The 22,380-nt window shown below is 40.6% G+C and overlaps 3 protein-coding genes across 4 annotated transcripts in view; 1 reads left to right on the top strand and 2 right to left on the bottom strand.

The window, feature by feature from the left end:
- grtp1a (growth hormone regulated TBC protein 1a) overlaps window positions 1-2,307 on the top strand; it is an 8,026-nt gene extending 5,719 nt beyond the window's left edge. The window contains exons 6-8 of the mRNA XM_031729587.2: window positions 159-331; window positions 1,560-1,745; window positions 1,868-2,307. Of these exons, the coding sequence (XP_031585447.1) occupies window positions 159-331; window positions 1,560-1,745; window positions 1,868-1,960 (452 nt within the window). The 3' untranslated portion in view covers window positions 1,961-2,307. The remainder of the gene's footprint in view (window positions 1-158; window positions 332-1,559; window positions 1,746-1,867) is intronic.
- Window positions 2,308-2,557: 250 nt separating this feature from the next.
- lamp1a (lysosomal associated membrane protein 1a) lies at window positions 2,558-11,066 on the bottom strand. The gene is made up of 9 exons (XM_031729586.2): window positions 10,683-11,066; window positions 6,406-6,512; window positions 6,103-6,322; window positions 5,157-5,318; window positions 4,868-5,061; window positions 4,625-4,750; window positions 4,484-4,547; window positions 4,207-4,374; window positions 2,558-3,541 (listed from the first exon to the last, which is right to left on the bottom strand). Exons 1-9 carry the CDS (start codon window positions 10,732-10,734, stop codon window positions 3,402-3,404), a joined length of 1,233 nt encoding a protein of 410 aa, XP_031585446.1. The 5' UTR covers window positions 10,735-11,066; the 3' UTR covers window positions 2,558-3,401.
- Window positions 11,067-12,801: 1,735 nt separating this feature from the next.
- cul4a (cullin 4A) lies at window positions 12,802-21,762 on the bottom strand. Of its 2 annotated transcripts, XM_031729585.2 has the most exons (21): window positions 21,470-21,762; window positions 21,093-21,370; window positions 20,070-20,185; window positions 19,528-19,631; window positions 18,750-18,819; window positions 18,585-18,658; window positions 18,346-18,508; window positions 18,176-18,265; window positions 18,013-18,095; window positions 16,928-16,995; window positions 16,581-16,699; window positions 16,271-16,463; window positions 15,998-16,102; window positions 15,775-15,885; window positions 15,003-15,088; window positions 14,696-14,803; window positions 14,464-14,577; window positions 14,253-14,358; window positions 13,994-14,166; window positions 13,739-13,891; window positions 12,802-13,630 (listed from the first exon to the last, which is right to left on the bottom strand). In XM_031729585.2, the coding sequence occupies exons 2-21, from the start codon at window positions 21,229-21,231 to the stop codon at window positions 13,535-13,537; spliced, it is 2,271 nt and encodes a 756-aa protein (XP_031585445.1). In that variant the 5' UTR covers window positions 21,232-21,370; window positions 21,470-21,762; the 3' UTR covers window positions 12,802-13,534. The 2 variants fall into 2 exon arrangements, with proteins under 2 accessions (XP_031585445.1, XP_031585444.1); XM_031729584.2 differs by having other exon boundaries at window positions 21,093-21,762.
- Between the last annotated feature and the right edge of the window lie 618 nt (window positions 21,763-22,380).

Genomic DNA, 22,380 nt, shown 5'->3' with positions numbered 1-22,380 from the left:
GGCCTCTGTGTGTGGCTTCAGAGCTGCACTCTTTTCATTTGGATCTTGTAGTCAAACAAGAAATGTTTATTAAATTTACATTTAAGCTCTTCATTCAGGTGTTGTATTGCATATATTGCTTTGTTCATATCAACGATGTGTCTGTGTTGTGGTTACAGACTACTACAGTCCAGCCATGCTGGGTCTGAAGACAGATCAGGAGGTGTTAGGGGAGCTGGTGAAGGTAAAAATCCCACCAGTATGGCAGATCATGGTGGACCATAACGTCATGTGGACCCTGGTGGTCTCCCGGTGGTTCATCTGTCTCTACATAGACATCTTGCCTGTAGAGGTGAGTGTGTCTGCGATCAGTGTTTCATACTCACGATCCAACATTGTGACCTATCAGTACTGCCACAAAACTTTTTTTTAATTGACATTTAGTTGTAATATCTCAAAAAATATTCAGATTATTAACTAAATACTCGTGCTTTATCACAGCCCAGTTTTTAGTGGGTTCAGATAAAAATGACAACTTTTGTTTTATTCCTTCTGTTTAATCCAGTGCAGCCACTTTATACAGCAGTCTTTATTGTTTCTGTCTCCCTCTGTTGACCTTCAGGAGGGTGTGAGCTGCTATGTTTGTTCCCCAGATACAACTGCTGTAGGAGGGTGTAATGCTTGCAGAAGCAGTGGAAAATAACAAGTTGGATGTGAAAACTTAGAGGGGAAAAAAACATTTTCCCCACTATTTTGCACCTCTCTACATTAAAAAAAGACACTAGAAATACAGAAAATAGTCAAATTTGTATTTGCATTTTTAGCAGCAGTGCTGAGGAAACTACAAAATTATTACAAGTAACTGCTTGTTTTTATAAATGGATGAATAAGTAAAAGCACCACAATTTATGGCAAAGTTACTGTGAGCTTTGTCCAGGTGGGTTAAATCTGCATGCACCAACTTCTCTGAACAAACAGCAGCGGTGAGATAGCCGCTCTGTGAGCACTGCCGCTGTACACGTGCTCTGTGCAAATGTGTGTGGAGATAACCTCACATCACATTACAGAGCAGGGAAGAAATGGTAAAGGTAAAATAGTTAAAAATAAATAGACTTCCTTTTTAAGCTAATGCTGTTTGTAGTTTCTGTAGTTAAATATACACAAATGGCAAAAGAAGTAATTAAACTGCTTTTGAACCACTATGCAAGTCTGAATGTAGCTGAACTGCCAGCAGAGTCAAACACCTCCTTTTCTCCAGTGTCAGAAATGATACCTGAACAGGAAGTGTTTCTGGGTGATGCGGTGAAGCTTTCCTTCATCCAATGTTACAAACATCTACCATGAAAAATGCTTAAAAATAAAAGTTAAGAAAAGAGCTTAAAAACACTGGAAAAATATTTTAAGGTAAATTGAAAAGAAGGTGAAAATTGTACTTGCCTTGATTACATCTACTAAAGTTAATAAACTATATTAATGCTTCCCCAGCTCTGTTCAGTAGAATCTTTTTACATGTGGTTTACTCTTCATGTCGTGCACTACTTTGTTGTTGGGATTCAGTGCTTTGCTGCTGCTTTTCTCAGACTGTTCTGCGGATCTGGGATTGCTTGTTCTACGAGGGCTCGAAAATCCTGTTCCGCGTAGCTCTGACTCTGATCCATCACAACCAGGATCTGATTCAACAGTCCCAGTCACTGCCGGACGTCTGCCAGAGCTTCAAGCAGATCACACATGGACCATTTGTAGAGGAGTGCCACACATTCATGCAGGTAAAAAAAACCCTACAACTTTTAAAAATAATCAAGAATCATTTTACGGGATGAAAGATTAGAGATATTAGTACTTTTCCTTTTAGTAATCCTTTAATCCCCATTTCTCTTGCCTTTCCTAGAAAATCTTCACTGAACCAGGAAGTCTCTCCATGACAACCTTGACTAAGCTCCGGGCAACCTGTCGCTCTCGAATCACTGCTGAAGAATCCTGACCTCTCCGTTACTTAGATTCAGTACTCATTCCAGCAGAAGTTTGCACCTTTTTTTTTTTTTCCTAACTGAGTCATTGTGACTACTGTACATACTGTGAGTGTGGAACAAACATGCAGCCCTAAGTGTAAATACGTGTTTAATATTCTTAGGTCTGTGCTGTATGAAATGATTGTGTAGTTTGGTAAACATTTCCTTTTGTTTAAAAATGGAATTCTGCACTTTAGTCTAGAAAATGAGTCACACAGAAGGAAATGCCTAGTGGTAAATGTTCAGGCATGAGTTGTACACCAAGCACAACTGGAAGAACCTGTCTACTGTATTTCACATTAAAAATCTGTCAAGGTTATATACAGTGGTTGTTCGATTAAATAGAAAGTTGACATCAAATACTGGTACAATGTTATATATAGTGTGATTCATCTCTAAGGTGTTGCATTTCAGTAGGTTTAAGGGCTGGATCTTTTTCCCTTACAATGGTGTGTTCACTTCTCTTTAACAAAGTTTTCAGTTCTAGGTAGACTGATTAAAACCTGAGTAACCAGCTTGAAGTTTAAAACTTAACAGGGAAAAAAAAAACAAACAAACGGCACCACATCCACAGTAGGAATAGTCAGAATTTATTATCCAATACAAAAGAGCAAACCCAGTACTCAATTAAAAAGAAGAAAATTTTTTACATTTCTTTTGGGGAGGGGGGTGAAAAGCAAGAATGGAAGTCAGCCATACAGCTGTTAACAAGTCTATTAAATACATTTTGATTTTGTTGTCCAAGTCTATGTACGGCTTCAGGGGGCACATTTACATTAAAGTAGGAATCCACACTTTATTGCTACAACTATCAGACTGCATTTGATTAGCTGCATTAACTGTGCAGTGCAGTGATGGGATAGGCTTAGTTTCATCTGAGGACGACTGAAGGGGAAGGTGGGGGGGAAAAAAAAAAAAAAAAAAAAAAAAAAAAAAAAAAGGCTGTGTGCTGCCTTTTAAGAGTTGCCGGGATTATCTTATGCTCAGGAAGGAGAAAATATACCCGTGAGCATGTTTAGGTAGTTCATGTGATTCCCTCTGCCTCTTCAACTGGAAGATTCCTTATAAATAATTACACAGCTAAAAAGAAACAGCAGTTCAAGCAAATACAATCAAGCTCCTAGAACACGAAACAAGAGCAGACCATTAATGGTTAACATGCTGCAGCAAATTCAAACTCTCTCAAACTTTGAGTCACCTCAGGTTTTGTCAAGATGCATCTAAAGTTAGCAGTTTAATCGTAATCCACAGAAAAAGTGAAAAATATCCCGCAGATATGTGCGCGTGCACACACACACACACGCTCCCATTCACTCAGGTTCATGCCCACAGAGTCATCCATCACCGAGTAACACCCTTTGGTTCATCCCTTCACCAATCAGCCTGTATGGTTCAAGTCTAATGAAGGGTCGCTTAGATGGCCTGGTAACCAGCATGGCTCCTCCTCTTGCCTATTAGATAGGCAATAAGGGTGATCAGCACCAGACCAGCGAGAGCTGCTCCGACAATGATGGGGATAATCATCTGGTTTTGGTCCATCTGACACTCCTCAGCTACAGACACACAAGAGGTAGATCAGAAGGTTAAGCTGTGCAAACAAAATGACAGTTTTTCCCTTTAAAACCACTGGGCTGATATGGATGTAGAGTGTGAATGTTCCAGCTGGTCTGGTAAACTGCATTTCAGACTTATCATTTTAGTACAGGGTAAGGCTTCATTTCATCTCAAATTCATCTCTTATTATTCATTCTGAAACAAATTATGGATGTGTTCAACTGTCACCAGCAGCATTAGATTTTTCTTTTTGAATGCAAACCAATTCAAAAGCTTTTTGCATGTAAAGAATATGGCAAAGTTCACCTTATTACAAGTTACAAAAACCAACTTATCTCAAGGTTTTGGGTTTTTTCTTGTTTTTTTTTTAAATTTTGTTTTGGGTTTTTTTAATTTTAATTTTTATTTGCAGGGCCGTTCATGGTCATAATAAACAGCTGCTGACCACTATCAGGCTACACAAATGCTCCAGCTGCTGGAAACAAAGGCTTCAGATATCCAATCTCAAAATGTTTGATCCAACTTGTGCATCTACTCTCCACACATCTTCAGCCAGTGTGCAGAATCTCTTTCAGCACAATTTTCACAATCAAAATGCGTATAAACTTGGAGGAATGATGACATGTAATGTCAGAGACGAACAACATGCTTAATTCATTCATACCTGTAGCAAACCGGCCACTCTTGACACCAAAGGGCTGGACTTGGAGATCGAATGTGTTGAGAGAAAAGCTCGGTGTCACAAACAGAGTCTGCTCTGCATTGCACATGTAGGAGTAGCCCAGCGTACTGCGCAGGTAGTTCAGACTGTTGTTACTCATGGAAAAGTGAGCTGAGTAGAGAAAGTTCATTTTATTCAGCGTCAAAAAGTCAAGGAGAAAAAAAAAAACAAAACAACAACAGGAAAAACTAAATGCATGTTGTTCATCAGAGGTACTTACCACTGTCAAACCAATTAGCAATCAGTGTTACCCCACTCAGATGGTACTTGTTGGTTGTGGAGTTCTGTGGACCAAAGGAAGAGCTGAGCAGTTTTGTAAAAATAACTAATGTAACATTAACAAAAATAGGGTTAAGTTTACCAGAGTGAAGTTCAAGGTGAGAATAGTAGATTGCGTCTGTGTCAAAACCAGTGTAGCACTGCTGGCTCCACATGATCCCGTTGAGTTTGTCACATTAGGATTGAGGTTTAATACATCCTGGACAGTCTGGCCAAAATAAAACCCAAGATACACTTTGTTTCAAGTTCCTTTCATTTCTATTGACAACTGGTTAAACATTTGCTGTTTTTGGGGAGAATGGCTGCTCTTGAAGCTGTAGTTTACCTTATTCTGAGATGTGTAGGAAACATTGAGCTGCAGCCCCATTTTAGCCAAGAGACATATGGTGTCATTGGCGTCCTTCACAGTGTAATTGCCCTGCTGAGGTGTTCCTGGAGGGGTTTGAGTTGGAACTGCTGTTGTACTGACAGTGGTAGGTGAAGGTGTTGTGCTGGTTTGATCTGCAAAACATACGGTCTCTGCGAACAGAGAAATAATACTGTGAATAAACACTAAAGAAACAGTTCACAAACTTAAAACCACTCAAGAGTAAAAACCTTTAACATCCACCTACCATTTGGACTCAGCTCATTCCCTGGCATGTACGCCTCCAGCCTCATGTCAGTGAAATTAACTTTTGCAGTGGCGACGGCAATAACTGTAGGGCTTGCACATTTGTAGGTGGTGTTGACATTTGCTTCAATCCCAACAGAGGCAGACACCAGAGTGACCACACCTACAACGGAGTAGGTAGAAATAAGCACAACAGTACCTTGAATACCATCCTATTGTTTACACTGACATTTCAGTCCAACGCCTCATTCAGTTTCCAAAAAATCCCGAGGCACTGCTAAAAGTTACAAAGCACTCAAATTTAAAATAATCAGTGTGGCCGTCCTCACAACTGTTACAAAAAAGCTCATCCAGGCATTCATAAGAGAAGAGCTACAAGTTAGCTCTATGTTAGCTAGCTGACATCTAAAGACAATCCCTCTAAACCCTGACTATGCAGTAAAGGTCACACATTCAAACAAATTTTTAGTAGATGCACTTAGTGTCATTTTGAAGTACCTATGTCACTTCGTTCTCACATTCAAACTTTGGGGTCCACGTTGCCCACCCACCTGGGTCACGCATCAGCCTTTTATTGCTGATTAGGAATAAAAGTTAAATACCTCAGACCTGCACTATGAAGAAGGACCTAACCAGGTGTCAGTCATCCAGGACATTGTCATTTTAAGATTTCTTACCTTGCAAACTTCTTGAAATGTCTTATTTAAAAAAACAAACAAACAAAAAAAAAAAAAACCCCCCACACACACACACGATTTTTCGTTCATCATTAACAACCAAATATGAATTCCTAAATGAAATTCATGTGTAACACTGAAATGTCTAGTTATACATGTAGCATCCCGTCTTTATGCTACACTATTCAGAACAGATCTGACACTTTTTTAAAAACCACAAAATAATATTTTAAGATCTATCACATGATTCAGGACAGTGCATGGTCTCACCGGAGATGGTCGCATTGGGGAAGACTGAAGTGTCGCTTAGGTTGTACTGCAGAGTCAGGCTAGAAACCTGATACAGGGTTCCATTGGTTGAGAAGTTCAGCCCAAGAGTGTAGCCAGATCCAAATACTGCCACCAGTCTGGGGGAGCTGCCATCTTTGCCACATGTGCTGTTTGCTGTATCCACTGTGGTAGAGTTGGACAGTAAGACCTGCACTGTTCTCTGAGGACACAAGTGATACAACAAATAAATAACCGGAGACACAGAAATGAAGCGGTAGTAGGTGAGCAAACATCTGTACGTACTTCGGCATGGGTAGTGTTGTATATAATGGAGAATGACGCAGACAGATCAGCTTTAATGCAGGTGGTGTTGCTCTCCTTCACCTCAAGAGTAACTGCATCAATACAACCTGGATATGAAAGACAATAAGAAAAACTAAGTAATAAACTGGTTAAATAAACATCATTTAACCATTTAAAAATTGCATCTTTAGGCAGAAAAAAAAAAAAAAAGAAAAAAAAAGTGGCAACAGGTCTCATCGAGTGATAAATCCAAGTCTGAAATGTTTTGGTTTCAGAGACTTTCAGGGGTGTTACAGTCAGTGTCTACATGTTTGCAGGCTTCAATCAGATCCCAGAACCCCATTTTAAAGAAAGGCGTGGCTCTAGATATTTACATACTAATTAGATTACATGCTGAATTGTGCATTGTCATTTATAAACACACAAAACCCACAGTCAAACTGTAAGCACTGATATACTCATTAGCTCAGAATATGATCCAGATATGATCCAATTTAGAGTCTGACCCCTAGGTTCGCTATGACACCAAAATAAATGGATGCATTTAAAACCCACACTTATACCACGTGCATATTCTTGATCTCAGTCTTTAACTTGACCTCGTAAGATAAAGGGTAATTAACATTGATAATTGTACAGCGCAGCCTCTGTTACAAGACGGCATGTCCTACATTTACCTTGTTAAGCAAAAAACAATCAAAAAGAAAGTTAACAGAAACCACCACTAGAGGTCTGCAGACTGCTAAAGCCAAGCGCCCATGACTACAAACCCAGAAGCATTTTAAGAGACAGCACTCGGTGAATACTGTGCAGAAGGCTTTTTGTGACCGAGGTCCACTTAACAATAATCCTAAAGGCTGGTAATAAACTTTAATAACTAGCACAAAATCAAATCACATAAACTGTAAATCTACTGTAGATTAATCATTAGAACAGCAACTGGTCAACATCTATTCCTTTTAGAGCAGCACCTCGATAAGCTGATTTTATGACAGCTGTATAATGATCACACCTATGGGATTAACAGCCTGTTGAAAATTCAAAACATCTGTGGGTCATGATATACAAAGGGAAGACGCACAACATTTATATGACCTGTGTCACTTGTCAGCCATGTTGACCTTAGTGACCGTTATCTGGTGCGTTGCTATGAACTGTTGGACTAAATTATCTCCTTTGCCTTCATAACAGATGGTCCCATGTATCCTTTGCTGAAGTAAAGAAGCAAGCACTATCTGTAGGTTCTCGGTCATCCAGGTCGCTGTAGTTTTCCGTGTTTGTGTTGAAGGCAAGTGGACTCCTTTCAGTTGCTTTAAGACCTCTAGAGGGTAAACACCTAGAACTCATCAGCTTTTATAATAGATGCTTTGAGATTAGAGGTGAAATCTCTTCAGAACCTAAACAAAGGTCTGCAGCTGCCTTTAACATAGCATTAAGAGAATTCAAACAACTTATTACATCTGTCAGACACACCCAGGTCACTTAGTTAGCAACCTTCCCAAACAAAATCTGACTCATGTACTTGTTAATGTTAACTACTGAAATTAATAATTCAACTAAATGCCCAAATAGTTGCCAAAAGATGTTTGAGGTGGCTACAGAGACCTGATTTTTGAAACATTAACTCAGACAAAAGTCATCTGACCTAATGTTGCCAATCCAGTTATACAGAAAACTCAGCCTACTTTCACACTGACAAAACACACGTGGGCTATTAATATCTTCATCCTCTGGCACCTTCTACCCCACTGCTACATGTTTCACTGTGTGTCAGATGGTGGCTATAAATCTCAAACACATGGTTATCTACAGTAAATACTCATATTCAATCCAACAAATCATATCCTAAAAATAATGCAATACCAGGGTTCTCCCACTTGCGTCACACTTCCCATAGAGTCAGAGAAGCTGATGTGCTCTGGGTCGAGTTTGACTGCTTTACATATATATTCAAAGAGGAACAGACTTTATCAAGTTCTGTCTGGTGTTCACAGAATATGTGGGAACAATAAAATGGGAAATGCCATCAACAGAATAAACATGCTGGTGAGTTAGCAGAAAAGAAGGAGGAAGAAAAAAAAAAAAAAAAAAAAAAAAAAGATTGTGCCAACTGAAAGAGTTCTGTGCATTTCAGGAATTTATTTGCTAGGGGGCAGATTTAACCAATCTTTGGCCTCATCCCACTGGAAATTTCATCATTCACTTATTAGTGCACTGACTGCTCTTCCTTCATCCTTTTGATCTGAACATAAAGACCACTGTGCGTCAGCCCTGTTGGTGGTCTCCGTCAATCACACCCACTCCTTTCTTGCTGAAACTTAACCCCATGTCACCCCTTTGTTGACCCTGCAAACACACTTGCAGACCATTTACACAACACTGCAATCCGGTCATGAGCTGCAGACACCGTGTGTACAGATAGGATGAAGCACAGCAAACACTGTATAAAACACTGACCCTGTTTTGTAATACAGATTCAAAACTGAACCCCCAGTGAGGTTTTATTTTAAAGCAATGTCAGTAATGTAGTTTTATATTACAGAGTGAGGATGGCAACAGCTCGAGCTATAACTGTGCTGGCCTGTTTCCCTGTGTCAGCAGCAGCCAGGTGCTTGTGTATGCAACACAAAGCAAGCATGGCAGTCATGTGAAGCTCTCAAATGACACAACAATGAGGCCGATCTGCTGCTCACCAACATTTATTTATTTTTTTTTTAAAAAAAAGAAGAAGAAGAGGAAAAAAAAAAAAAAAAAAAAGGGATCATTACTAAATCTACAGACTTTTCGGGCAACTGTGGTTTGGTTTCACAAATGACTCAGTGTGAAACTTTAAAGTGCTGTGGCTCCAACAGTACTGAAGCACTGATCCTTTTTTTTGGGGGGTAATTCACAATAATAAAAGCCCTTTAAATACATTTAGTAAATAATTTCTGCATCCTAATGAGTTCCTTCAAATTTCCTTCTTAACCCAAACATATACACATATTCATACACATACAGTGAGAGTGTTTTACCTTAAAATAGAGGTGTTTGCAGAAAAACTATCAATTGCCAAAAAAAAAGTCCCAATTTTCTGCTGTTGCTCATGGCTGGATTAACCTTCTGTGGGGAACTGGAACTTTAAAAATGCAGTTGGGTACCTACTGACCCAATTTTACACTAATAAAAAGAATTAATCAGAAAGCTCCCCTTCTACCTTTATGTTACAAAAGACTTCAGGCAGTTATTGGAAACGAAGGCCGTTTGGTACTGAAAACTCAAAGTTTGATTTTTTGGTTTCACTCTTTGAGAGGGGGAAAAGAAGGAGGAGGAAAACAAACAAAAAACCAAAACACCACACACCACACCAAGACTGATCTTGATAGACACCAATTAACTGACAATAGGAAAATATTAAAGTCTTTGTTAAATGAAAACATTTTTAATATTTTTGCCACATTAAGCATAAAAATTGTGCTCCCGTTTGCGGTCACACCCATAAAAGCCTGTTTTTTGTTGTTTTTTTTAAGCTAGGAAAAACCCTGGTATGCACTATTCCATTTACATTATATAAATGTAACCCGGATAAAAGAAGTAGAAGGCTCTGCTGCACAACTGAGCAAGAGGACAAGTCTCCAGCTTGATAAACTGGCAAATAACACCCATAAAACACCATCCTCAGCCACCCAGCTGAAGGTGTAGTGACCAAAATTTACTCGTTTTGTTTAAATGTTTGACAGTCTTAAAGTTTTGTTTTTCCCTTTTAAAACCACCTGAGGTCAAAGAAACAAGTAAAGGCTGACGTTCTAGAAACTCAGTAATCCATACTTACAGCTTCTCTAATCACTACAGCAGCTAACAGCTGTCCCATCACCCACAGGAGGCTGTTTTTATAATTTTCAGCCTTTTAACAAAGCAAGTGTGCACACAGGAACACCACGCCATGAGGAAAAACTCTTTAAAAAAAAAAAAAAAAAAAAAAAAAAAATAGTCTTATGTAAATTATCCTCCCTGAATTGTTGATGGTTTAATTAAGTTATGAGTTTGACATTTATGGACAATAAATACAATGCAATTTATAGTCCACACGAAGGCAACGGCAAGCACTAACGAGGTGAACGGGTGGGGGGGGGGCCTTACACCTTTTTGGCTAGTTTTAGCTAAAACGGTTAAACGGCCCGGGCCGGTAACGCACCGACAGTTTTTGCACCTGATAACTAAACCTACCGCAGGTGGCTCGCGCTTACACCGTTTGGTCCAACAGTAGCTTCTCAAAAGGGAGGAAAAAACGAACTCACCTAGGACCACAAACCAGACGACGAGTCCGGCCGTAGCGTGAGACACTTTCATTTTCAAGCAGAGCAAGAAGCACTTTTTCACCCTTGCGGAAAGCACGAACAAGCCCGGGGAGAGAAGTGGTGCTGAGCCGCGGCTGCTGCTGCTGTTGTTGTTGCTGTTAGCGCAGGTGAGTCTACACGGCCACACTTGACTCCACAGTTGCTCCCGTTTACGTGTGTCTGCTGTGTGAAGGAGGGTAGTCGAGGCTTTTTATTGTCCCTAAACTGCGTGCAGCTGGTGCTAAAGGAGCAGTAAACAGAGTCGAGCGTCGGTCACAGGCGTACAGTCTGATTGCGCCTCATCTCATCATGTGAACTGGTAGCCTTTAGAACCCGAGTCACGTGAGACCGCCCCTCCCGCTTCCTCTGTGAACTCGGCTCGGCCATCTCCGCCAAACAACGAAGGCTACACATTTGCGCTGCTATCCAAGTGGCAACAGCATTTCATTCTGTATACCTGCATGACAAAATATGATTATTCTAGCCCCACATTTACTGCCGGGTAGGATATGTCAGCAGGATGTTAATAGACGCCTAATGAGAAAACTAGGGCGCAATAAAAATTACTTCTCACAGCACTGTCATATGCAGGGCTCATTAATTAAAATGCTATTGGCTGGAGCAATAAAATGCTGGGATATTTTGACTTCCGGGTTCTCCTTTTCTGTTCCCAATCCATTAAAGAACATTTTAAACCACTTATGGAATTTTAGATTTTCGTTATACCATGTGTGCGACCTACAGCACAGTGAACTCTGTATATATTTTTTTTATATGAGGGTGTAGCACGTGAAAGGCGCCTCCACTCTATGCCGTGCACTCTGCTAAGTGAGTGTTGTGGGCAGTCAGCTGACACCTTCAATTCACGAGGGCATGCCAAACCCTAGAAGGAACTCAGAGAGCCCTGCTACATTTTAGTGTACAGTTCGGCCATCCTTTTTAACAAGGGACCCACAGTCACTTGTTTTGTTTAATGTTTTTACAATGTTTTTTTTAAAACAAAAATCTATAAAATCAGAGTGCAGATATTTTTAGTATCGATCTGATACCAGTGCCGATATTTTGAACTTTGGCATCATGATTAATGACATGAATAATCATCAATTTGCCCTATAATGACCACTAGAACGCTGATTTTCGCTTTCCAGAATAATTCATTAGCACAATAAGACACCTTTCAGCTATCTTGTACTTTGAAACTGTTTGTTTGGGAGAACCAGAATGTATATTTGGCTCTCTTTAAAGCACTTTAGGTCGAATTCTGTTGTTTAAATGTGCTATAGAAATGAAATAGACATTACTTTCCCCACAATATGTGCTACCTGTTTATTCTTTGCCTCTCTGAAAGAACTGTGACAGTGGGCTCTCTCTCTCTGTGCTGAGGGTTTACGTCATCCTCTCAGTTTCATGTCTCTGTCACTCTCCACTGACTATCAGTTTGGTGTAGATATTCGTTTAAAATCTTGTTTCTTACTTTTATGGCCTTATGAAGTGAGGCCCCCACTTATATCGCCAATCTATTCCCTGTTCTCCAAACTGGATCCTTAGGTCCGCAGACAGAGGTCTTCTGGTGATTCCACATACCCATCTGAAAACTAAGGAAGGCTGTGCATTCTAAACCTTAGCGCCAAAACTGTGGAACCGCTTACCTCTCTCTCTTTCCACCCATGACCTTACAGCATCCTTAAAAAAAAAAGAAAAAAGCTGGAAACCCATCTATTCTGACAGGGATGTCGGTAATGGTTTTGTGTTGTTTCACTTGATTTAGCTGTGTTTACTTTGTCCTTGTTTTTCATGCCTCTCTAAAGTATTTTGTGGAGGCTTTTTGCCTTAAAAAGCACTGTGTAAATAATCTTTACTATGTCTCAAACGATGTGGAAATCTGAAGTGTTCAGTAAAAGGAGTTTCCAGTTTCGCTGAAGTTAGGACGTAGATTTCCTACAGAAGTCTAAACCAAGCTTCAACAGGAGTATTGATCCAATCTTGCTAGTGTCAGTTCAATACCAAAACCAGTGTTGGTATCTTTACTATCAATATTTGGATCCGCCCACCCCTACACATCACACATGCACACATCACCAACTGAATCATTAAATACCCATTTATTCAGCTTCACTTTCCGCACTCCTACACAGAATACAATCTGGTCTACGAAAACATCAGCACATGACAGTGAACATTTGGACATTTTGGTCAAAACAAATAACAAAGATGCCAAACGTAATACCCGAGCAGCTTGCCTGCATATGTTTTAGCATCTGTGCTCTTTACTCGTCTCATCCTCAACAGCTGTCTCAAGTAACCAGCCAGTCAGGCTTATACTCAGCAGTTTATGCAGCCGTTCATAAGGAAAACATCTAAAACAACAACCAAAAAAACATAACTCTTAAAACTCAAGACAAACCACCTATAGTAGAAAATAAGTGATGTTAGAATGACATGGAGAAAAATAATCCAATCTGAGGGGAAAACAAAACTAAACAAAAACAGAGGAAAGTGCTAGTTATTTTCTGTTGTGTGTTGCATTAGCAGATTTGCAAGTCACATAAATCAACCATCAACAACAACCTGGGCCACTCCTCCAGCCCAATCTTAGAGTCCCACTAAGGATATTGCAGAATGGGAGCAGCACAGCCAAGTGTCTCTCGTCTCTCTGGAGCTTTGTGTCATCTGGACCTTGTGTCCAGGAGAGTGGACGGAGGGAAAGATGGGCACCAGAGGAGAGTCGGGTGGCTGAGGGGCTGTAGTCCTGTGCTACGGGGCCAGCTGCACACTTGCTGTGAAAAAAGCATGGCGGTGACAGCGGTACCCCTTCAGGCAACATAGTGGTACTGGTTAGGAGTCTCCTTGTCACGTTCCATGTAGTCTCTATCTATGAGCGACTCGATCCGCTTCTTCAGATCACCAGGCTGTGGAGAGTAAGGAGAGTCAGATGAGCTTTAGGTGCATGGGGAAATAAAATTAATTAATTAATTAATTTAAAAAAAGCCCATAAAAACAGGCTTAATCTTGATCACCTTGACAGGGAACTTCAGCTGGTTGTAGAGCTCCGATACCAGCAAGTTGTGACTGAGGGTTTTCCTCATCTTCATGATGCGCACCACTGCTGCATCGATCTGATACTGTCTGTCCTGAAACACGCGCTCTGTGGTGCTCACCTGCTCCTCTACCTGTAGGGAAAACAAATAAGCAAGTGATGAGTAAAAAAAGAACAAAAAAACCCAACCACAACTAGTGAACGAAAAAAACAACCAAAAAGACGTTATATTTACCGTTTCCTTCATTTGGATCTGGTTGATCTTGATGCGGAACAGTTTATGTTTAAAATCATTGTTGAAGTTGAAACGGTCTCCGTCCTCCACGTCTTTCCCTCGAGGGTTCTTGTTGAGAACACGTGCCTTTCCACAGGCCAGAGACTGCAGCGTACGCTTGAGCTCTCCCTCCTCTGTGAGGGATAACAGAGCAGCCATGAGATACAGCAGGTACCCCTCCCCAAACAGAACGGTTAAACTGTATAAAGACAAGCGTTACCTATGCCAGTGGCAGCCCGAATCTCCTCCATGCTGAACTCCTCTCCCTCATTAAACATGAGCAGTACCAGCGTCTGAAACAAGGAGACCTGCAGTTCCTTCTTACCCTGCAGGATAAGGTAATCATTTTAAATCCAGGTGCAGTCCAGATGTTTTCTCAGCCCAGTGCATCCACCTTCTCCATGCTCCATTATCTCTTACAAGGCTCTTACCTCTTTAAACTCTGCCTTCAGTACAGCATGGCCCAGTGTGGGCTGCCACTGCAGCTTCCTCCCACTGTGCTTACCCAGATAGAACAGCTTGAACACCTCCTGGAGTTTTACCATCTACCAGAACATAAAAACATTATTTGTATCAACACTGTCTTGGATCGGATCAGCTGATTTGTTTTGTTTCATGCACTGGTCAAGTGTATTGGTGTGCCAGACCTGCAGAGCTGCTTACCTCTGTGGGCAGGTGCACCTCCATGGGTGTGTATGAAGGCCAGTAGCCCATAGTGAGGATGTTCACAGTAAGTTCTATGTTGCTTGGCTCACTCTGGTTCTGTATATACTGAGTTAAAAAAGAACAATTGTTTTACAATGATGCATTAACAAGAGCATTTAGAGACACAAATAAAATGGAGTGCGTCTACAAAGATCAACAATATCTATTTTTCAGGAGCTTGGGGAGAAAAAAGCGAATGGACTTCTCATACGAGAAGCTTCTTCATATATCTAGTTTTGTTTATGTGCATGAAGAATTCAGGTACCTGTTTGAACTGGATCATGATGTCTTTGGACAGCTCCATGTCTTTAAACATCCCCTCGAGTTTACTGGTAAACGCCGCCCCGCATTCTGCAGGAAGTCAAGACCATGAATATTACAGCTGGCTGCTTCTCACACCACCACATTACCACAGACACCCATGAGAGTCTATATTAGGATTATTAACTTCATATTAGAACCTTATTCAGAGCTGCTGCTGCTATTACTGCTGTTACTGCAACATAAAGATCCTCTCTGCGGTTAAAGCAGCACTAACCAAATTTCAGAATATACTGCATGCACAGGATAAGGTCAGCCAAAAGGCCAGTTTCCTCATGAGGAAACTGTTAGATGCATCTAACTGCTCTAAAACATCAAGCATATATCTATAAGTGAGGCATGCATGTTGATTAACAGCAACGTGCTGACTGTGAGGTGTGAAACATTTCCCATCTGCCTTAAAAAAACAGCTACTCTGCTGACTCAGCATACAAGAGCAACAGACAATTGTTCAGGGTTTCCAGTATAAACAGGATAACTGGATCACGGATTACGGAAATCCAGTTCAAGATTTCCTTTTCTGTAGGAGAGTCATTGTTTTTAAAATCTAATCAAAGGTTAAACTGTCATCAGACAATTGCTGATGTTGTCACTTTTATTTTTTTTAACTGCATTCTGCTAAAGCCTGCTGGAGTCTGACTGGTTAACAGATCTTGGACTACAAGTGGACTCGCATCTGTTTATAGACTATGTAAGATATTGGACTAGAGACTTACCGTGTTTGAGCTTGGACAGCATGGACTTCTCAGCATCAACAGAGGCACTCTTGCCAACCAGCAGGCGTTTGGCCAAGTCCTTCTTATAAAAAGCTTCAAACACATCTTTTCCTGGTTGTACAAAACAGATCAAGAGGCGTCAGACGGAAACAAACGTCCTATTCACTAGTTAGACTAACTGGGTGAAAAGCAAACACTGACATATTCATTAAATATAACTAACCGTGTATGAAGCGGAAGATTATCATTATCTTATCCAGTATTCTCTCCAGCTCCTCCTCCGTAGCCTCCTTGTTCCCAGCTCTTAACTTAGAATCCACGTATTTAGCTGCATTTAAAGCACAAAAGCGGTTATCACATGCTGGAACTAATGAAAATCGCATTAAAATGAGCAGTGTAAATTCATTTAAGTGCACAAAGGTAGTGTTTTATATTTCTACAACTCTTAAAAATCTAAATTACTGAAACTAATTCATCATTACATGGCCTGGCCTACCGATAAGCTCTGCAGGCTTGTTGGGCCTCTTGTTGATGAAAGTTTCAAAAGCTTCCTTCATGGCATTGATGAAGCTCTCATTGCGTGCAAAGCAGCTCTGTGCCACGTTGTCCATCTTGTCTTTGAAGTCCAGCAGGTCTTGTACCATGTCTTTGTCTTTCTCCGGAGTGCATACAATCTCTCCTCCAAAGGACTGAAACCAAACACAGTGTACATACACACGTCTTAGACACAAAAAGACCAGGACACATTTATTTGGACAGTCATGATTTGTGTTGATGTCTGCAAATGTGTTGGGTCTTGTGTGTACCTTGATGTAATCCCTCCAGAACTGCAGCAGTGTGGGAAGTCCTCCCTTCACTTTGCTGAAGAGCTGGTAGAGGAGGGTGAGTTCAGTCACACGATTCTCATCCAGCAGAGTGCTCAGACCTGTCACAAACATGAGTGCATTTTACATACTGAAAATGTTTAATTGCGCGCATAAAAACAGGGTACAGCTCTACAGGCAGGACAGCTCAACTAAAAAAGAAAAAGCACTAAAAAAGTTGCTAAAGGACAAAAAAAAGAAAAGAATACTTATGTGTACCAGTTTAACAGAAACCCAGCACCACGTCTGTTTGTTTGTGGTTGTTTGCAAAACCTTTCACACAGACATACCCTTTTGCAGTATTGCAGTCATATGTTCTCCTAACAGCTGTTTCTCAACACAGCTAATGAGAGGTTTCCTGTGAAACAAAGAAAACAATATAAGAAAAACAAATAATAAATATTTAGCCAATTATTCCTTCAGGATCGTCTCCTTTCGAATTCATTCACCACTTCCAGCATGACTGCTGTTTTTTTAAATGGCTCTGTGGGAATCTAGTTTGGTCCATATGCAGATGCACTTTTGTGATGCACACTGGATTCCCTCCCCCATAGCGTCAAAAGATCCTTCAGCTTAAATTGCAATTTGAAGAGGAGGATGAAGTCAGAAGGAAACAAATTTAGCTGGTGCTCAGTAGTGGTGTGTTCGTGGGGCTAAAAAAATTCAAGTTATGTGCACCAAATATAATCAGTAAGTCCTGCACAACCCTGTGGACAATGGAAAAATAAGGAGCAAGCACCTCATACGGGCTTGCAGACTGTGGACTGTTTTACTGAAACATGCTGTTTGATGTCTGAGTTGTGGTCAGAGTTCTCATCCACAGTGATGATCCTTTACATAAACGCTCACATCAATTTGCATTTTGTGCAAGTTAGAGCTGCACAGTTAAAATGCAGATGCAAAGCTGCACGTGGTCAGAAGGGAACTTCCAGGGTGAGACTGAGACAATCATAAATGAGTAAACCAACCAAAACATGTAGATTTTTTTTATTTAAATAGAATCAAAAGAAGAACTTTCTGATTGCATGGGTAGTTGTGGAAGAAAAAATAGTGTAGTAGTGTCAAAGTTTGTGATTGCAATCTTCTATAACAGTGCTTGTTGACACTTTAAGGCACCACTGGTCTTCTGACTCAAAACTAAACCCCATTTAGCAGTTTCTATATCACTATATGGTAATGAATGGTTTTTAAATGTTCTTTCTGAATGTTGCTTTAGAGCTGTTTTAAATGGTGAGTAGGCAATTTTACCTTCCTTAAGCTCCAGCAACCCTTGAAAAGGATAAGCTGGTATAGCTGATGTTGGATGTCTCAGTAATATGCCATAATATAATAAAAATCCAAATAAATAAATAAGTAAATAAATAAAAAACATTACTGAGTGCTTTGATCGAGGTAGCTCACGATTCGATCATTTTCCTCCTCCAACCGACGAGCCACGTGGTGCAGGTACTCGGGTACCTGAACACACACAAACACACACACTCAGTACAGCTGATGACAATCACATGACACACACACCCACTGGTGGTCTCACTCACGTCTCTCTCCTGCATCAGACGCTGTCCCTCTGCTGCATACAGACGATTGGTCTCAGTCAAAAATCTCTCCTCAAAGGAGTCTTTGTAAACCTAACAAGAGTTGAGAGTCATGATGGAGAAATACTGGCATGCACTCTAAGCGCGCACGTGACGAAGAGGCGATTGTGTACCTGCAGGTCTGACAGCATGCCAAGAAGACTCCTAAGCAGACTCCGGTCCACGGTCTCTCCGTTCCGCTCCAGTTCAATCTGCTCCAAAATGCCTTCCACTGTTCGCTTTTGAACAGCACTGTCGCTCACAATGTGGGTGCGAAACAGCTCCAAACCGGTGTCCCTGCAGCGAATACATAACATCAGCTTTCTGGGAACATCTTTAAAGACACAGTGACTTGAATTAACTATAATTTTACCAGATGGAAGGGAGTAGAGAGTTCTGCAGCACATAGGTACGATCCAGGAAGAGAAAGATGCTCCGGATCATTATCTACAGAGAATCATTAGATTAACATTCCTACAGTCCACTAAGGTTTGAGCAGAGCATATTTAAATGCATATCTATCAAACATCACACTCACAGTTTGCCTACAGTGGTCCTGCCAGCAGCGATTCATTCGCTTCAGGAAGGAAAGGTTGTCCAAAGACTCTGTGAGGTTCAAGTTAAAGAAAATCTTTTACTGAGGCATCAAACCCCAGCTCTGAATTATATTACAGTACCTCTAATGAGATATAGTGACAAAGCATGTTTATCTAACTTCCTCTTAATACTTAAAAGAACAAACTTCAAAAAGCTGCCCAACCAGTGTTATTAAATGCGATTATTAAATTCAATCAAACCTATACATGCAAAGACCTACAGTGTAGGTGCCAAACTACACATTGAGCATCGCTTGACGTCTGCCAGCAGACCCCAGATATCATTGAAAGAGTAAAGCTACCAATAAATTCCAAGCAAAATCCACCTTGAGGTCCCAACTGCAGATTTATAAACAAAGTGGAGCACTGCTTTATCTTATCTGTGTGCAGCAGATCTCAAACAAATTGCTACTCACTATATAAGCAATACCCAACTCTTGTCTGCACGCAGATGAACAACATCTGGAAACTAGTGTCCGGTTACAGATTTTAACCCTCACCCAACTGAACTAATTTAGATGTTTATCTCTTATAGTGAGAAACTTGTTATTATCATGTCAGTGCATATAACATATACTGACAGGATTTCACTCCACAGTTAGCTGAGAATCATTTTGGTTTTTAGTAAAGAAGATATCAGACAGATCCTACCTGCTTCAATATTTCAGCACGTTTAGCACATAGATTGCCTGACATGCCTGTGCACATAAAAAAGGATATTCTCTAAACTGGTGGATCTGGGCCTGCACGTGATCTTCACAGACTTGCCGAAGCTGCTTGTACAGAGTGGGTGAGACTTTATACGAGCACAGGTTCTCCACCGCCTTCAAGTGCAGCAGAAACAAAGAAAACACAGAACAGACAGGTGATTTGGAGAATAATAACATTGACTTTAACACTATTAGTGAAACACAAACATAGAATTATGTGAAAATGTGGTGAAAGCCTTTGAGATGCATAACAGTTTAAAAGCAAACAAACACATCAGCAGACGTCCTGCACGTGATGCAACACGCACAAAACAAATGACAAGTCTTCACAAGTTTATTTTAATCCTCGGCTGTTCTTCAACTTCAGACTCATTTAATATTCTGTGGCTTTATGGTGTTAAAAAATGTCGAGACTGCAAAGCATTTGAGCTTGACATGCTCAATTGTTCTGTACCAACATGTTTTTAAGGCCCGGCAGTGCAACACATTACTCAGGGTGTGAAGAAAATACGTCTAACTCTAGTTTGATAGTTAAAAAGACAAACAGCAAACCTGATAGAGCTCCTCCAGGTTATACTTGATGGAGGTGCTGTTCTGGATTGCACCCACCGCATCTCGCAGCTTCAGCCACGTGTCCTCGGTGTAGTTCTCTGCTAGTTTTGGCCTATCTGTTTACAAAAATACAACAAGACTCACTTATAGGACTAAAATATGACCATACTAGGATGAGGGCAGATCATATATTACCATGTTTATTACAAATGCTCTAAATGTGGAAATGATAAAACCTGATGGATAAACGTTCAATGACATTTTCAAAGTTCTCTGTCATATGTTGAAGGTAAGGAAAGGAAGTTTTGATACAACTCCACAATAGCTTTACTGTATTTATGAAGCCATCAACACTGGGACAACCGACAATAACCTAAAGAGGGAGTACCTCCACACACTTTGGACTCTCAGCTATGTTGGCAAATAAACATTTATCCTGCTGGAAACTGAACAAAGCAAATTTACTTGTCTCTCTGACTCAATCATTTATTGACATTTATTTATTTGCCGATCTTTTTCCACACACAAAAAAATTTCATTTCTAAAATGTCCAAAGTAAATGGTTAATTGTAAAGTGAAGTGCTGTAACTTCTCAATATTAACATCAACCTTGACTTAAAACAAGTAAACCTCTTAAGTCCCCCCTTTTTGGTGTGAAATAATGGACTGACAGAACAGCAGTATCTTTGAGACGATCAATTCGTTCAATGATTAGTTATGTCAGATATAAAACCTCGTGCTTTTACTTTATCCAACAGGTGCTGGGATTTAGGAGTGGCCCAAAACTCCATGGCTGGTGGATTTGGCACAAACAGATATGCAGCATAATGGAAAATGCATATCAGTTTATCAGGAGCAAGCCCTGGTTAAAGGTGACATGTGAGTGCTTGAGCAGGGCACTAACTTTTTTTCGTTTATCTTTTTACAGGCATTATCTGAAAGCAACATCGTATGTCGTGCTATGGTATCTCTGTGTAACTGCTGCTGTTAGGTAACGCATTAGAAGAGGCTCAGTGACAGTACCTTTGAAATTTTTGATCACTAGTTTCTTTGACGTGCCGGTTTTGCCTGAGGCCACAGCGGAGGTCCTGGCCATCCCGTTAGCACTGTGCTCCGTTATAGAGAAGCTGGCCCTCTTGTCCTGTCGGGTGTCCTCTGCCATTATCAGATTAGCGCTTTGGCTTATCGCTGTATGGTTCAAGTGTTTTGCTAACTTACTGCCGGGATGTTTACTCGCTGTCAGGGGGGCAGCCTCTATATTAAGCTACTTGTCTTTGGTTGACAGCACAGGCACTCGCAGCCTATTTAAAACACATTCACGGGAAAAAATGACTTAGCGCGAGGTTAACTAATCCGAAAACATAACTACCTCCTACCTGGTAAATGTGCCACTCTCCTACCTAAGTAAACACACTGCTAGCTAACAGTATGTTAACTGAACCTGCAGCACACTTCAGCAAACACTTTTCGTCTTCTCCTCAGCGCCGTAGCTTCATAAGCTAGTTCATATCTCCATCGGCTACTTACAGGCCTCCACGAGTTTAACTGTTGTATTTTGCGACAGTACACTAACACATAAACGCGACATCGTTAGCGCTGACATAAAATCCCAAATTACTGCTGGCTTTCTTTACCATGAAGCTAGCTAGCACAACAAAATGGCTTTTCTCAGACAGTTCAGTTGGACAGGTGCATCTTGGGTGAAAACCGGCCGGGTTGCGTTCAGTGACATATGGTGCATTTTACTGTCACTGAACAAATTGGTCAAATATTCTAAGATACTGTGTAGTTAACTTAAATATCAGTAACAATAAATCAGTTTGCCATCAAAAGGACAGCAACTTTTTTTTTTTTTTTGCATTAGTCATTAAATTAAGAAGCTTTAGTCATAATAAGAACTCTACGGAGGAAAAATTGAGGCGTTCTCTGGAGAGAAGAGGAATGAAAGTCAGTGGAAGCATGACAGAATGAATGAGAAGGAGATGGGTGTAACAGTGAGGAGCAGAGGTAGTGAGTCTGGATGACTTTAAATGCAACAGCAGCCCTTACTAATTCTACTGAGTACACGTTTACTGTTATGGCATGCATTTTCTTGCACACATGCTGCTAGGACCAGTTTAGAGACACTTAATCGCCTCTGATATTTGTTTGGCTCTTGTCATTGTAACGCACTTGTCAGCTATGAGCATCACCAGAGATATTACTTGTTAATCACTGAAATATATTGATACATCTGTGTTTAGTTTAAATGTCTGTGAAGGTTCTCAGTCATCCGGGTCATCGTCGTCTAAGGAGCTTGGAAGTCCAGACG

Source organism: Oreochromis aureus, linkage group 1 (genome assembly GCF_013358895.1).
Source record: "Oreochromis aureus strain Israel breed Guangdong linkage group 1, ZZ_aureus, whole genome shotgun sequence".
In the NCBI taxonomy this organism is placed as follows: domain Eukaryota; kingdom Metazoa; phylum Chordata; class Actinopteri; order Cichliformes; family Cichlidae; genus Oreochromis; species Oreochromis aureus.
The sequence above is the reverse complement of the archived record's forward strand: the minus strand, read 5'-3'. Positions and strand labels throughout refer to the sequence as shown.

Excerpts from the sequence above, each read along its gene's own strand:
- cul4a (XM_031729584.2), bottom strand. The coding sequence starts at position 21,231 with ATGGCAGAGGACACCCGACAGGACAAGAGGGCCAGCTTCTCTATAACG. Across the intron at positions 19,632-20,069 it reads ACCTGGAGGAGCTCTATCAG|GCGGTGGAGAACCTGTGCTC; the intron begins GTTTGCTGTTTG and ends CTGCACTTGAAG. Across the intron at positions 15,089-15,774 it reads GCTGTCCAAGCTCAAACACG|AATGCGGGGCGGCGTTTACC; the intron begins GTAAGTCTCTAG and ends GACTTCCTGCAG.
- lamp1a (XM_031729586.2), bottom strand. The coding sequence starts at position 10,734 with ATGAAAGTGTCTCACGCTACGGCCGGACTCGTCGTCTGGTTTGTGGTC. Across the intron at positions 6,323-6,405 it reads ACAACACTACCCATGCCGAA|AGAACAGTGCAGGTCTTACT; the intron begins GTACGTACAGAT and ends TTGTGTCCTCAG. Across the intron at positions 5,319-6,102 it reads CCCCAATGCGACCATCTCCG|GTGTGGTCACTCTGGTGTCT; the intron begins GTGAGACCATGC and ends ACTCCGTTGTAG.